This window comes from Colletotrichum karsti, assembly GCF_011947395.1.
Source record: "Colletotrichum karsti strain CkLH20 chromosome Unknown Scaffold38, whole genome shotgun sequence".
Lineage (NCBI taxonomy): Eukaryota > Fungi > Ascomycota > Sordariomycetes > Glomerellales > Glomerellaceae > Colletotrichum > Colletotrichum karsti.
In genome coordinates, this window is record NW_024065938.1 from 365788 (window position 1) to 379264 (window position 13477).

The 13477-nt window shown below is 54.4% G+C and overlaps 4 protein-coding genes across 4 annotated transcripts; all 4 read left to right on the forward strand.

The window, feature by feature from the left end:
* Nucleotides 1-1551: 1551 nt before the first annotated feature.
* On the forward strand, nucleotides 1552-5391 carry CkaCkLH20_10197 (uncharacterized protein; the record flags this gene model as incomplete). Its single annotated transcript, XM_038892911.1, has 1 exon — nucleotides 1552-5391. The coding sequence occupies one exon, from the start codon at nucleotides 1552-1554 to the stop codon at nucleotides 5389-5391; it is 3840 nt and encodes a 1279-aa protein (XP_038741831.1).
* A 708-nt stretch (nucleotides 5392-6099) lies between these two features.
* CkaCkLH20_10198 (uncharacterized protein) lies at nucleotides 6100-6678 on the forward strand (the record flags this gene model as incomplete). Its single annotated transcript, XM_038892912.1, has 1 exon — nucleotides 6100-6678. The coding sequence occupies one exon, from the start codon at nucleotides 6100-6102 to the stop codon at nucleotides 6676-6678; it is 579 nt and encodes a 192-aa protein (XP_038741832.1).
* A 1030-nt stretch (nucleotides 6679-7708) lies between these two features.
* Nucleotides 7709-11312, forward strand: CkaCkLH20_10199 (uncharacterized protein; the record flags this gene model as incomplete). Its single annotated transcript, XM_038892913.1, has 5 exons — nucleotides 7709-8564; nucleotides 8633-10080; nucleotides 10672-10712; nucleotides 10797-11073; nucleotides 11130-11312. The coding sequence occupies 5 exons, from the start codon at nucleotides 7709-7711 to the stop codon at nucleotides 11310-11312; spliced, it is 2805 nt and encodes a 934-aa protein (XP_038741833.1).
* Nucleotides 11313-11748: 436 nt separating this feature from the next.
* On the forward strand, nucleotides 11749-13464 carry CkaCkLH20_10200 (bZIP transcription factor; the record flags this gene model as incomplete). Its single annotated transcript, XM_038892914.1, has 2 exons — nucleotides 11749-12806; nucleotides 12873-13464. The coding sequence occupies 2 exons, from the start codon at nucleotides 11749-11751 to the stop codon at nucleotides 13462-13464; spliced, it is 1650 nt and encodes a 549-aa protein (XP_038741834.1).
* Between the last annotated feature and the right edge of the window lie 13 nt (nucleotides 13465-13477).

Genomic DNA, 13477 nt, shown 5'->3' on the forward strand with positions numbered 1-13477 from the left:
CAAGAAGACAGGACAAGAGTTCGGACGAAAGAGGCGGCGGTCTGTGTGGCCAGCCAAGGCACAAGTTGGTTTTCGTGGGATGCTTGATTGATTGATTGATTGACCTTTGCTGTGCAGGAAATATGGCGAAGTGCGGCTGCGGGCAGAAATGAGAGCAGCAGCAGCGGAGAGGGAGAAATTGGGGAAGTGAGACACAGTGCAATAGCATGTGCTTTCAACGCTCGCCACACTGTCCGGATAGGGCGGAGGCGGAGGTGGCCCAGATCACCGCCAACTCTTCCCTCCAACATCCATCCGTCAAGCCTCACCGCCGTGCAACGCTCGCAGTTGAAACGTTGACGCATTTTTGGGAGAAATAATGACAGCTCTCAAAATGCAATCTCTGTCAAAAAGTCTAAATGCAACAGTTACACTTCAGCCCAGGCTCCAGCCACTGCGCCCATCATCCTCCGCTCATCACTGACGAGATTGTGGGGAACCCTGCGTCAATCAGTGGATATCATTCACAGGCGAATCGACTCGATGATGAGAATCAGAACTATCTGGTAGTGGGTGCTTCTGTTCATGCGCGTGGATCAGGACTGTGCAAGTTGTGGCAGTTGGACATGCTTGAGAAGGCGCAAAATATCCAACCCATCTCTTTGCCTCCTCATCTTAGAAGAAACCCCGGATTTCAGCAAAGAAAACTTCAACTCATCCACCTCCGCAGTGGCTTCAGCTCTCAGACACGAGCTCAGATCACCAAGTGTTCATCAACAGTGACCATTCGGTCCACCGAGTCATATGCCCGGGCCTCGCTTCGGCATGTTTGCCCACACGGCACATCACGAGATCATTTCTCTGTTTACCGTCACCAAATCTGACAGCTGCAGACGCTCGATGCACCACTGGGTCCCAGCTTTCCCTCATCGAAAGATCGACACTCATTTTCTCTCAACCCAACCCCGCCGGAGTAGCCTGAGCCTTCCCCTAAGTCTATTCGCATCTCCAGCCAAGTGAACGTGAGTGAGGGTGATGTCGCCAGGGCGGCTAGATCTTCCGCACCACTTTGTGTTGCTTGATGAAAAGCAGTCGCGATGAGGTATGAGGTATGAGACATGAGACATGAGGCTTCGTTCAATGTAGGTCTTCTCAAAGTTCTCATGCATTCAGTGACAAACGGTGGAGAAGGTAGCGAGAGCAGCAACAATACTGAGCGACATATTAAAAATGCTTTTATTATCACAGCAGCTCATAGACTCTTCATGTAAATCTTACGGTTAGATTCTGTGTTTTCATTCGACTAATTTTGAGCGGCAGTGGCTGGGTTCAACATTCTGATGACATAATCATTTCCCCGGCGGTCCACTCAAAATTGTCCACTGAGGTTTCCCCCGGGCCTCAACCTGAGGTACTTACCTAAGGTACCTTAGGTAGGTAGGTAGGTAGACTCTTTATCTGACGCGTTTGCCTGACCACCTCAGCGAAACAGACGATTTTTCTCAACATCATCATTTCTTCCGCTGTTGCCGCCTCTTGCGTCAACCCGGATTCTATTGAAAACCTCACGAGTTGGAGATTCTGGTATCTTTTGGCCTGGTCCCCGACGATCGCAGCCCCTCCTTCAACCGCCCTAAAGGCTCCGTCATGGACGCTAGCCTCGACAGAGGTTGGCGCGAGGCTCTCGTCAAGGCCCAAGCAAAGACATCACAGACATACCAGAAAATCGCATCAAAATGCTATCGGGCAGATGCAGGAACTGGGCTGGAACAGCTTCGAGATATCCTGAGCACCCTACGGCTGCTTCTCGGGACGATCAACAGCCTGTCCTTGCTAGTCATGGAGCTGCGGATACAGGGGAGCGATTCTCACTTGCGCGGCCCGCAGCCTGATCACAACGTCCTGGATACGATGAGCGACCTCTTGGAGTACCTGAATAGGCCGAATTTGGAGTATCCTATCGACAACCGAATTCCAAGAAAGCTCCACGCTATTTCGGACACTCTCAGAACGGCCGCAGCGAGTCACGACTGCTTTGGCATGGAGACCTGCCTGATCACCTACGATCCCCCGATGTCATTGTTCGAATATTGCCCAAAATCAACGCCAGATGACTCCAAAGAAGGAGGACGGGAAACCGAGGAATCTTCACATGAAGACGCCATGGCATGCTTAGCTGAAGTAATGCGGGTCCCAAAAGAACTTGAAGCCCCTAAAGACCTTCTTTCATATCAGTCACACGTCGCCTGGAGGGACTTGGCTTACCCGCGTTATAGCATCTCCGCATGGAGACTACCAGAGCTGGTCAAGAAGCACTGGGATTCTGCAATTAAAGCGCACGTGGAGAACCTCTTCTCACCCGACAAGCCAGCGCCCTTCGAGTACTGGCTTCTCGAGTATGCGACCCGGCAATGGCCTGAGCGCTTTGATACAACCAAAGCTTTGTCAAAGACACATTTCAAGCGTCTTATGTCCATGGTCTCTGATCCATCTCTTCGACCTCTGCATGTCGCAGCGGCTTTGGGGCTGAATGCTTTTTACGAAGACAGAGTAGCCGACCAAGTAGAGCTTAGGCAGCTCTCCACAGCGAGTCCTTTTGGCACGCCGCTCTACTGCGCACTTCTAGGGCCGAATGCACTCCTCGCTCACGTCGACGACCCAATACAATTAGCAGCGGATTTCCTTCATACTGCCGGTCAGAAAGAGACTATCGCCAAGATTTGTCTCATGACACACAACCTGCGACCGTACCTGGGAGCGTACCCGTCGCAGTTGAGCGTGATCGGACCCAACCCGGATGAACCCGTGTCCCTGACCACGCTGGCATTCCTGGTCTGCCATTCTCTCGACGACCCGGAGCTTTTTAATCTCATTTTGACTTTCAATCCTGCCTTGGACGACAGGTTCCTGCAGCTTTTCCTCGGGAAAAACTCCATTGCCAACTACTGGCCGTCCACGCTACCGGAGTTATCTCTATCGTTTTTGCATAAAGTGCTGCCGTCCATTATCGACTATACAGCCGTCAGATACACCGGGCCGGGTCTTGTATCATCTCTTTTGAAGGGAGTCTACGAGGTTGTTGGACATTTCCGCCTGGAATCTATCACCCCCACAACCAAGTTGCCCAATCTGCCGGATGATACGTACTACGACCTGGTCCGCGAGATCGTCCCAGACGACGATCTCCTGTTTCTCAGGAGGTTCGTCTGTGATCCACGCTGGAAGCCCGATATCCCCTTGGTCAGAGATGATTCCTTTCCGGCGCCCACGGACGACATTTCAAAAGTCAAGACAACGACACTCCTTCACTACGCTGTGGAATGCAACATGTGGGCTTCGGTGTCGCTGATGTTGAGTTCTTCCGCGTCCGTCGACATCAATGTCCGCAACGAGAATGACCAGACCCCGCTGATGCTGTCCGAATCCCCTGAGATGTTCAAACTCCTTAAATGCCACGGTGCAAGAACCACGGAGACAGATCATCTCGGGCGCAACATATGGCACATCGCAGCCGCCAACGCCGACGTCAACCTCATCGACTGTCTCATGGAGAACGATGAGAACAAGGACCAGAATCTTAGAGGGTTGATGCATGGAGGGCAGACACCCATCGCCCAGAGCATCATTTATCCTCTGCAGCTACTACGGGAAGGCTCAGAGGTAACCGAAACATCACCAGTTGGGGCTTTGCACTTGCTCAAGAGTTGCAAAAAGGACCCAGCGTACCTCCAAAGCCCGACCCCCCTGATACTACTGGCGGCACAATGGGGTTCCACACCGCTGGTGACCAGTCTGTTGGATTTCGGTGCTGATCCTAACTCCGTAGATGAGAAGGGCCAGTCGGCTTTACACTACATCAATATCTCGGCTGCACAAGATTTGGTTACGGCTCTTCAGAAAGTTTGCAAGACGTCGGCCACAAACCACAGCGGCCTCACACCCGCAGAGACAATCTTTGATGATTTACCTCCCCAACTGCGCCCAAGATATCCTGGCGTGGATGATGCCATCATCGAGTCGGAAGGGCTTGATGATAAGGCGTACCAACTTCTCCTCACCCCAGAAGTGCTCTCCTCTCGCAACGACAAGGGTCATGGGCTCTGGGAGCGGTTTGCCGCAAGATTGGCTGACCCCGAGAACCCTATCTGGGATGACCCGTCAATCGCTGGCGCATCCATGAAGACAGCAACAAGTATGCTGATTATGAGTGGAGCAATGCATTCGTACGAGAAGGAGAAGAGAGAGCCGGGACTTCTGGCTGTTATGAAGACTTTGAGCCCAAACCTCACGAAAATATTCTTCACGGAATACTCGGAGTGGGCCTTTGACCTCCTTATTAGCACTTCCAAAGAGAAGGAAAAGTTCAAAACCTCAGCTTATTCCGTCAAGCTGCTTAAGCTTGTCGTTATCCAGAGGCGCACCTCATTTGTACGACGTCTCCTCGAGCTAGGCGTGTCAGTTCACCTGCGGGACAACAGCAATGTTGACCTGATCGAAGGGGGCCCTGCCTGGACGTGGGAGGAGGCCACTTCCGCACTGGAATACGCGTGCGAATATATCCCCTGCGAGAATGAGATATTCGATATCCTACTGTCCTACGTAGATACCGACAAGCTCAACGAGGATCGTCCTGTTGGTCAAGGGTTCATCGACAGACTCATCAGAGGCTCCCGACGCGAGCAAGATTTCAAGCTGAGAAAGCTATTGCGGAAAGGCCTCAACCCAAACCCGAAGTCGGGTGTGAATGGTTCCCCTGCCATGGTGGCATGCATCAAAGGGGGCCATCTTTCGACTACCCTATCACTCCTCGACCATGGCGGAGACGTGTCAGCGACTGACGAGTCGGGCATGGACGCGCCCTTGGCGGCGGCGTGGATGGGTAGCGTCGAAATCCTGGACGGGTTGAAGGCGTCCCGGCCGGACATGGACCTCAAGACAACCTGCACGGCACGCCTCGCGACTTGTATTCCCGGCTGGCTGGACCAGGAGATGGTCCTGCGGGGGTGCACCGGCCTTCACCTGGCAGCTTTCAAGGGCCACGTAGCCGTCTTCGACTTTCTCATCAAGCGTCACGGGTTCGACGTCAACGTCGTCACTTCTGACGATCGGTGGACGCCTCTCCACTGCGCCGCCTACGGCGGCCAGGCGTCTTGCGTCAGAAGCCTCCTCGAACTCGGGGCAGATACGACGGCGGAAGACTGCAGGGGCCACACGCCGATGGCGGTGGCTATCATCCTCCGTCGGAGCGAGATCGTTTGCGCCCTGCTGTGGTTCGGGTCGGGGGAGGACGAGAACCCGACGGTTCACCGCCTGGCGCAGGAATCCGGATGTCAGGACATTATCGATCTCTTAACGCCCACTGAGCCATCGACGCCGTCTCCTTCCGTTCCGGATGTCGAAATGGAAGTATAATCTTTTCGGAGATACTGGATGGACCAGATTCAGGCAGCAGGATGTTGGGGCAATATCGGAGAACGCGGACGTCAAAGCTTGAGGTTTTGTTTTGTTTTTTTCACTCAGACTTCAAGGTTGATTCATGGGACTCTATAGTCTAAGGTACTATGTGGTATGAGAGCATGGGTAGGTACTATGCCTAGGTAGGCACGGAATATAGTATCTCGAGGCGTTCAGTCCGGATCACCACACATAACCCCCCAGCACCTGCTGTCACAGTTCACCCAAGCTTTTGCAAGTTGATGACGCTGCGCATCTTAACGCGGTAACTCTTCTTTTTGACTTTAGACTCGCCATAACCGACGGATGCTCATGAGTTTCGCGGTGATTCCATGACAAGAGGCCATTTGCGGATCCTCAACCTTGAGAGATCTTCGAGATATATCTCCGACACCCCCTTCCCGGTGTTATAGAAAGGCCCCCCTGCACACAGAGATCGGGGGGAGGGAGGAATTCGAGCATGAAGCGCATCAGAAACTTGGATCATTCTCTTTATCCACATATTGTCAACACGATTTCCTTCACCTACATATTGTCAACAATATTTCTTCGCCTACATATACATATTACCAAGATAGTCACCAACTAATCTTGTCGAACGTTTTCCCCATTTCGAACATATCTCCTGTAACTTTGTCAATCTTCGAAACCGCACGCCAAAAGCCCATGAGCAAGATGGCAGACAACCTCAATTCCAACGATCTCTCCTCCCTCCTCGCCGACCTGGCGCTTCAGGACAGCCCGAAGCCCAGAAACCACGAGAAGCGGAGGGGCGTCCACACCCCGAACAAAGTCACCAAGAGGCGAAGTGCCGGGACCTACCTCCCCGCCGACAACACCATCGCCAAGCACATAACAAAGTACCTGAAAATCGGCACCAGGGTCCACCCGGGAGACCCCATGGACCTCGACGTCCCCGAGACCCGGTACGACTGCGTCCCCATGGACATCGACGAGCCGGAGCCCCGGGAGATGAATCTCGAGCGCGGGTCGTCGACCATGTCGGAGACGAGATCCGTCGAGGTCGAGATGACGAACGGGGAGTCCACGGCGGGCGTCGTCGTCGTCCCCCCGGTCGGACCCCGTTCCGGTGCGAGAGAGGACGTCGTGGGGACCATGTACGCGCGGTGGAAGGCGGACCCGCGGGTTAGACTGCATCTGATCCCGGGCGTGCATCGCCAGTTGGAGATGAGGATGCGGCAGATGGCGCGGTTTGAGCAGGCGTGTTTGGTTCGGGTTAATTGAGTTGGAGTTTGGGGGAGGGGGTGGCGTGTAATGTCGGCATGATGCTTTGTACAATGCGGCGGTTCTTATGTCTGGCTCTCATCGATCCGCCATGATGATGAAGGTACATATTCATGGTATATACGGGGTACGATATGGGAAAGCTGTATGATGTTGACGAGACAATGGTTCATGAGGTCGATGATTGAGACGATTTACTTTTCTTTCTTAAGGGGGAGGGGATATCTTTCAAGTATTTATTATTTTATACGAAATAAAAACAATATTTTTATTATTCTTAGGTCTGAGAACTTGAAACAGTGAAGTGAAGTGTTTTTCATAAGTGAAGTGGCAAGCTTAGGCGGTCCTGCTGGAATAACGCCCCTGCCTGCAGGAGGCCGACGATAGAAGTTTCTATCCCGTTCCCCTTCCTACATGTTCTCTCTGAAACATATCGACTGGCCCAATGTTTCCTACCTGAAAATTTGATGATTCGTCTATTGATAACTTTATGAGACTACTAAGGCAGAATGCATTAATGAGGCAGGATCCAAAGCTCACCTTCCCCCCTTTTTTGGTTTTCCTTCTTCCTCTCTTTCTTCATTTATTCAGAAAGTTCATTTCGTATTCCTTTCTGCACCTCCTTCTCACAGCATCCCGTGTGCTCTGAAGAGGCAAGAAGCCGTCTCTGGAGCCGCCTTCCTTTCTTCCTCGTCCTCAACCCTTCTCGTCGCTTCCACCAAGTGTCTCCCTTCAACCCCGAGGTTTTCAACCATCCCTCCTGCCGTCCGAGCCTCGTCTAAAGCTCCTTCCCACGATAGCGTATTTGATGGCGGCACCCTCTTCGTCTCCAGCTTCGCTATCCAAAGACGAGCCAAAAATTGATCAATTATCCCTTTCTCTCCATGCCCTTGTCACCGTCGACGGGACCGCCCGGGACGGGACCCAGATTCGATATGCCTCAAGCCCAAATGGGAAAGCGGTTAGGAATATGGGAAAGTGTGGGAAAGAAAGCCTTTCGTTCGTCCTTAAACCGCACTTCGCGTCCGCCATGTACGGCTACCTCGAGCTGGAGATTCGGCAGTATGATGCGGGCGCCATGCCTCCTGAGATCGGCAGCATCATCGTTTTCTTTAAGAACATCAAGGGTCTACAGCGGGAGATTCTCGACAATGATGCGACACGTGCGGAACTCCAAGTCCTGAACCCCAAAGCCAAGGCGAAGACTTCTTTGAGCAGCCTCAAGCTTACGTTCAACACTACTCGGGCGGGGTACGAGGTGATCAGCACGAACATGGGATGGCTTCGAAGGATGAATAGGAAGGCCGGGGAAGATGTCGAACTGCTACGGAAGATGATTGAGGATGCGAATCCTGCTTCTCTGGTCCCGACATCACCGCTGAAGTTGGAACTCCTTATTGCCGTCCGTAACGACGATGACCGAGAACGCCTGGAGGAGTTTTGCGAGCAACTCAAAAAAAGTATCAAGTGTGACAGGAGCAAGAAGACAAGCAAGTGGTCTTTGGCACCTTGGTTTGACGGCGTTGAGGGTGATCATCCGCTCTCGATGTCCGACGTTCCTCGTCTTGGCCCCGGCTTCCCGGAAACCGCTCCACAGCCGGCTCTCGCTCGGTTCGTTGACATCGAACACTACTGGGTGACGCAAGCCGTTGGCGCGGTCAACGAAGCAGTCTCCGCATCAGATACTAGAGCCAAGGCGTCTCATGTTCTGCTTGAGGCTCGAGTCTTCAACCACGCCAGATTTTCGATCAGCGTTGACCAGTTCTTCATCCTAATCATCTGGGACAAGACGGCTGTCGATAGCTGTACGGAGGATAGCCTGATGCCTGCCCGTGGCAAGTCTTGCGAAATACGCATTAACATGCCGGGAAAATCATCATGCCAAGGTATGTCGGTCTGTTGCGAATCTAGCTTAAGGTAGTCAGGAGTTTGTATGCTGATAGTCGAAACACAGGTTCAACCCAAAGGTCTTCTTGGATGCCTGCGCGACGCTTCGACCACAGCATGGCCCATGTTCCTGATGGAGCCTTCGTCTACCTGGTCGATTTCCCAGACACGGCACGGAAAGGCGGAAAGAAGCAGATCGATATTCCATTCATGACCATCACGGGTAACACCCGAGCTTTCGAGGACCTGATGGATGATCCAAGCCAGCAGAACCTCAAAGTCCAGGTGAGACCAAGGGGTTTCAACCAAACCATCAGCTTGGAAGTAGATGCTCTCCAACGTCTGTCAAGTCCGTCTAGTTTCGAAGCTATCTACCCATTGGCTGCGCGTGCCTTCGACTACCTTCTGAACTTCACCATCCATCCCGATACTCCAACTGTCAATCTTTTGGAGGAGCTTCCAGGACTTGCAAGCATGGACTCTCTAAGGGGTCGTACTTGTTTACCAGGGGGTCACCTTGAGTGGCTCAAGGCATCGATGGGAAACCACCAAAGGCTTCTTGGTTCACTGAAAAGCCTTGCAGCCGGCATGGGCTTCTTTTCGCACGATCGCGAGACCGACATTGATAGTCTCATTCTGTGCTTCATAGCTGCTGCGACCTTTGGCACTAGCAAAGAAAAACCCGAAGAGAAAGCCGAGGAGCAAGCCGAAGAGCCCAAGGCGCGAAAGAAAACCAAAAGACGAGTCGTGAAGTCTCAAGAACCGACGCTTGAACAGGTCCCTTCACTCTTTGTATCGAGTACAAATCGGGATGTCGACGATTTTGCCCAAAAGGCGGACGATTTCTTCAAAGAGCATGACTTTGGTGACACGCCTGGAATCCTTCGTATTTCCATCAAAGACGCGACAGTTGCCTCTTCCTCGGTGAAGGAAGGCATGCCAAATGTTTCATTGGTTTCAGCAACCAGTCAAGCCGTACAGGATGGTGACGTGGAAAATATGGACACCACCGACCATTTCATCGCGCATCTGAAGCTGGGCAAGATTGAAATCGAGGGACGAGTATTCGGCCGGTCGTTATACGGTCGCCTTACAATCCACGAGGCTTCTTATCGATACTATTTGATCAACACGTCGAAGTTCCCCAGAATCAAGGAGTTGGCCCGGAAACTCAGAACGGAAACAGAGCTTGACAAAGCCGAATCCTTGGAATTCAGGGGCCTCATCAAACAGGTCTACGCCGCTATGATGAGAAACTTCAAGGGAGTCGTATGTACCGTCCTAATCACGGCAGCACACCCCTGCGTTCGGAACTTCGATCCTTCCATCGTCTTTGTTGGAGACGCCGGACAGATGAGAGAACTGAGCTCCCTGATCCCGATTGCATACTACGTACCCGATGCCTGGATTTTCTTTGGCTGCCTTGATGGCCGAACTCCGTATTCTGCTCACGAGGCTCAGAACACAGGGAACCCCTTCCTTGACCAGCTGAAAGTCTCGCTTTTTGAGCGTGCCGTACGATGTGGAAAAAGCCACGGACGTGTTCAAAGTAGTCGTGCGGTGGCACCGAAATCTTCAGCTGTTCCTTGGGTACGATACATGCGAAACCGGATGGTGTGGACCTAGATGAATGTGAAGGAAAGAGCACATAGTTCAGAAAACGGAACAGGTATGCAGACAAAGAGGCACTTTCAGAAGGTGGACGACGTCGGCTGAGCTCCACAACGGCCCCCGTCGTCCGGGACTCCACAGCTCGGAGCCGGGTGGCTGCGTCAACCCGATTCCGAATCGGGGCCCGGTAATGCCGCAACATCCGCAATATGAGGTTGACAGCCAGGTACGCCAGGGATTTGCCACAGAAAATACGTAGATATCTCTGACCTCTGCGGCTGGTTAACCCCGGTCCACTTCCTAGAATGGCAAGCGGGTCGTGCGGAATTCGATCTCGTGGGGTAATTCCGCGGCGAGTCAATGTGGGGTGTGGAGGTTGACTCGCAACTCCGCAGAACACCATGCTCGTCATCGACGGCCATCATGAGTATCTTGTGCTGTATATAAGTGGTTGTTGCGCAAGGTATAGATCTGTTGTTTGGGTTCTCCCAACAGCAAGCCGAGAAATTTCCAGAAGACTTCCTGTGCATATCTACGTAAGTAAAAGATGACGAACACGTAAGTTGTACTTGGCCCCCGTTCAAGACACACCCCGAGTCGATTCTCTGACCATCATACAGTCCAGAACAAAAGTTTTTGGAACTCACCAAGACCGAAGGCGCCGTCAAAGAAGCAGACATCGCAGCCGTCTTCGATGAGCTGAAGCCAGTGTCCCCAGACCAGCTCATCGGCTCGTGGGAGGGCGGAAGTTTCGACACGGGCCACCCGGCGCATCAACAGCTTCGCTCATTCAAATGGGCCGGCAAGGACTTTCGCTCCGTGGATGATGTCGACCCGATCATGGTCTATGGCGAAGATGGCAAGCGGTCATGGTTTTCCGAGTACGGCCACGCGCGTGTAAGTCCAGCTCTCGTCACCATGCTAGGGTCACGACGATAATTAACGACGAACAGATTCGCGAAGTCAAGTTCCGCGACGTCGTCACGGCCGCCATGTGCTACGACAAGTTCCCCATCATCGACGCCTTCCGGCGCGTCGACGACGACACCGTCCTCGGCGCCATGGACAACAAGGACCTGAAGGAGGCGGGGACGTACTACTTCTACCTGAAGCGGAGGCCGGGCAGCAAGGCGTAGACAGGGCGGGCGAGCTGAGAACGGGTGGCCCATGTACCTACATCTTCACGTTTATTTTGACCTCTGCACTGGTGTGTATGTGCTTCTCAAATGCCGGCATAGACCCGTTGCCCGAAAGATTGGATGATCTGCAGCACCTGCGGATCCGCACGCTCTCCCAAGATCATTATGCCCCGTTCTACCGAGGTCAGCCGGACCCCAAATCCCTCCGTGTCCCCGCTTTGATGCACCCGCACATGCAGACTAGGCGGCCATCCCGCCCCCGCGTCCGTCTTTCCCCGCCTTTTGTTGATCCGCATTCCACATCACACACCATGACGTCGGGGCCGGTTTCGAGCAAGTTGTATAAAATTAACCCCCGAGCACACCACGCGACCTTTCAAAGAAGACGGGGCAAAACACCATCGAACAGAACGCCCCGAAGGAGAAGCAAACAATGGCCAGCACGCCGGGAACCGCCCCGACCCCCGACGCCCGAACATCCACCACCACAACCACCGCAACCGGAACCGTCTCCTCCTCCCGCCTCAAGAAGCGCGAGGCGGACCGCAAAGCGCAACGCATCGCGCGCGAGAAGACCAAGAACAGGATCGCCCACCTCGAGAGCCTCGTCGCGGAGCTGAGCCGGAAGGATGACAACGCGACGACGGTCGCGCTGATGACGCAGCTATCGAGGGTGACGGAGCAGCGGAATAAGCTGGTGAGCTGTCTCGAGACGACGTCCGGGATGTTTTCGAAGAATCTGGAGGAAGTCAGGGAGAGTGAGGAGAAGAGCGGCGCGGCGGGGAGGGAGGGCGTGGAGGAGGCGAAGGCGGCGGTGTTGCTGGACGCGGGGTTGGATTTCCTGGCGCCGCCCCCGCCTGCGGTAGGGCCGACGGAGGAGAAGATCGCGAGTGAGCTGGAAACGAGGAGCTCGGATCACGACGTCGATTGCCTCATGAACGGGACCGCCTTGGACGCGAGCGATCTCTGGATCGACGGCGTCTTCCCGCAAACCATGCCCTCACCACCACCACCGCCCATCCCAGTCCCGACAACAAAACCACCACAATCAACTCACGACCCGTCAAAACATCCCCCCTCGTCACCGAAAACGATCAAATCGCAGCACTGCAAACAGACGTGCAGCTGCGCCAGCACGACGCGGACGCGCCGCCTCTCCGACGGCTCGCTGGTCAGCCACAACTGCTGGAACGCGGGCAACGAGATCCTCAAGGAGCCGTTCCCGCTGACGGAGGCGATGCTGCGCCTCGAGTACCAGGTCAGCGAGGACGTGCCGGTGCACGCGGTGCTGCACGGCTGGGACAGCCTGGCGCACTCGGGGCGGATGACGCCGCTGTGGCGCAAGGTGCGGCAGCTCGACGAGCTGTGCTTCAACGGGTGCGGGCCCGCGGAGAGGTTGGCCGTGTTGTTCATGATTCACCTGCTCATGAGGGCGTATACGGACCCGACGCCGGTCAAGTCGGCCGTGGTGCCGCAGTGGTATCTCAAGACGTGAGTATTATCTTCCCTCTCTCTGTGGCCGTGTGGCAAAGTGTTCGGTCTGCTTACAAGAGACAGACAACTCCAACAAATCTCCCCGGGCCACGACCCCTCGGCCGACTACTTCACCTGGCCCGCCCTGCGCTACCGCTTCGCGACAACCCCGCACCGCTACTGCGACAACACCTTCTGGCACATGTTCCGCGAGCATCTGCGGATAACCTGGCCCTTCGACTTCCGCGACTGCTACGTCCGCAACGTCCACCTCGGCGCCTACGGCCTCTCCCCGCTCTTCAAGGACCGCCTGCGCGATTTGAGAGCGTGGACCATGGAGCCCGACTTCTTCGCGCAGTACCCGGAGCTCAGGCAGGACGTGCCGCAGTTCCCGGGCCACCCGTCGCCCGCGGTGAGCATGTCGAGCCCGCGGCAGGACGCGACGGGGGCGTTGACGGACGCGGTGTTGAACGGGGAGAGCGTGATGGGGACCGCGGAGGAGAGGGGTGAGGAGGGGGAGGAGGAGTCGGAGGGGGAGTTGTTTCTAGGGGACCTGGGGATCGAGACGGGTTCTGATTTCTTATTCTTTCAAGAGGCCTTGTGCAACGCGGCAAATCCGCAGGAGTCGGGGACTAGGTTAAGTAAACACAAAGACAGCTCGTGTATCTCCTTATAGCGACCGCCCCTCC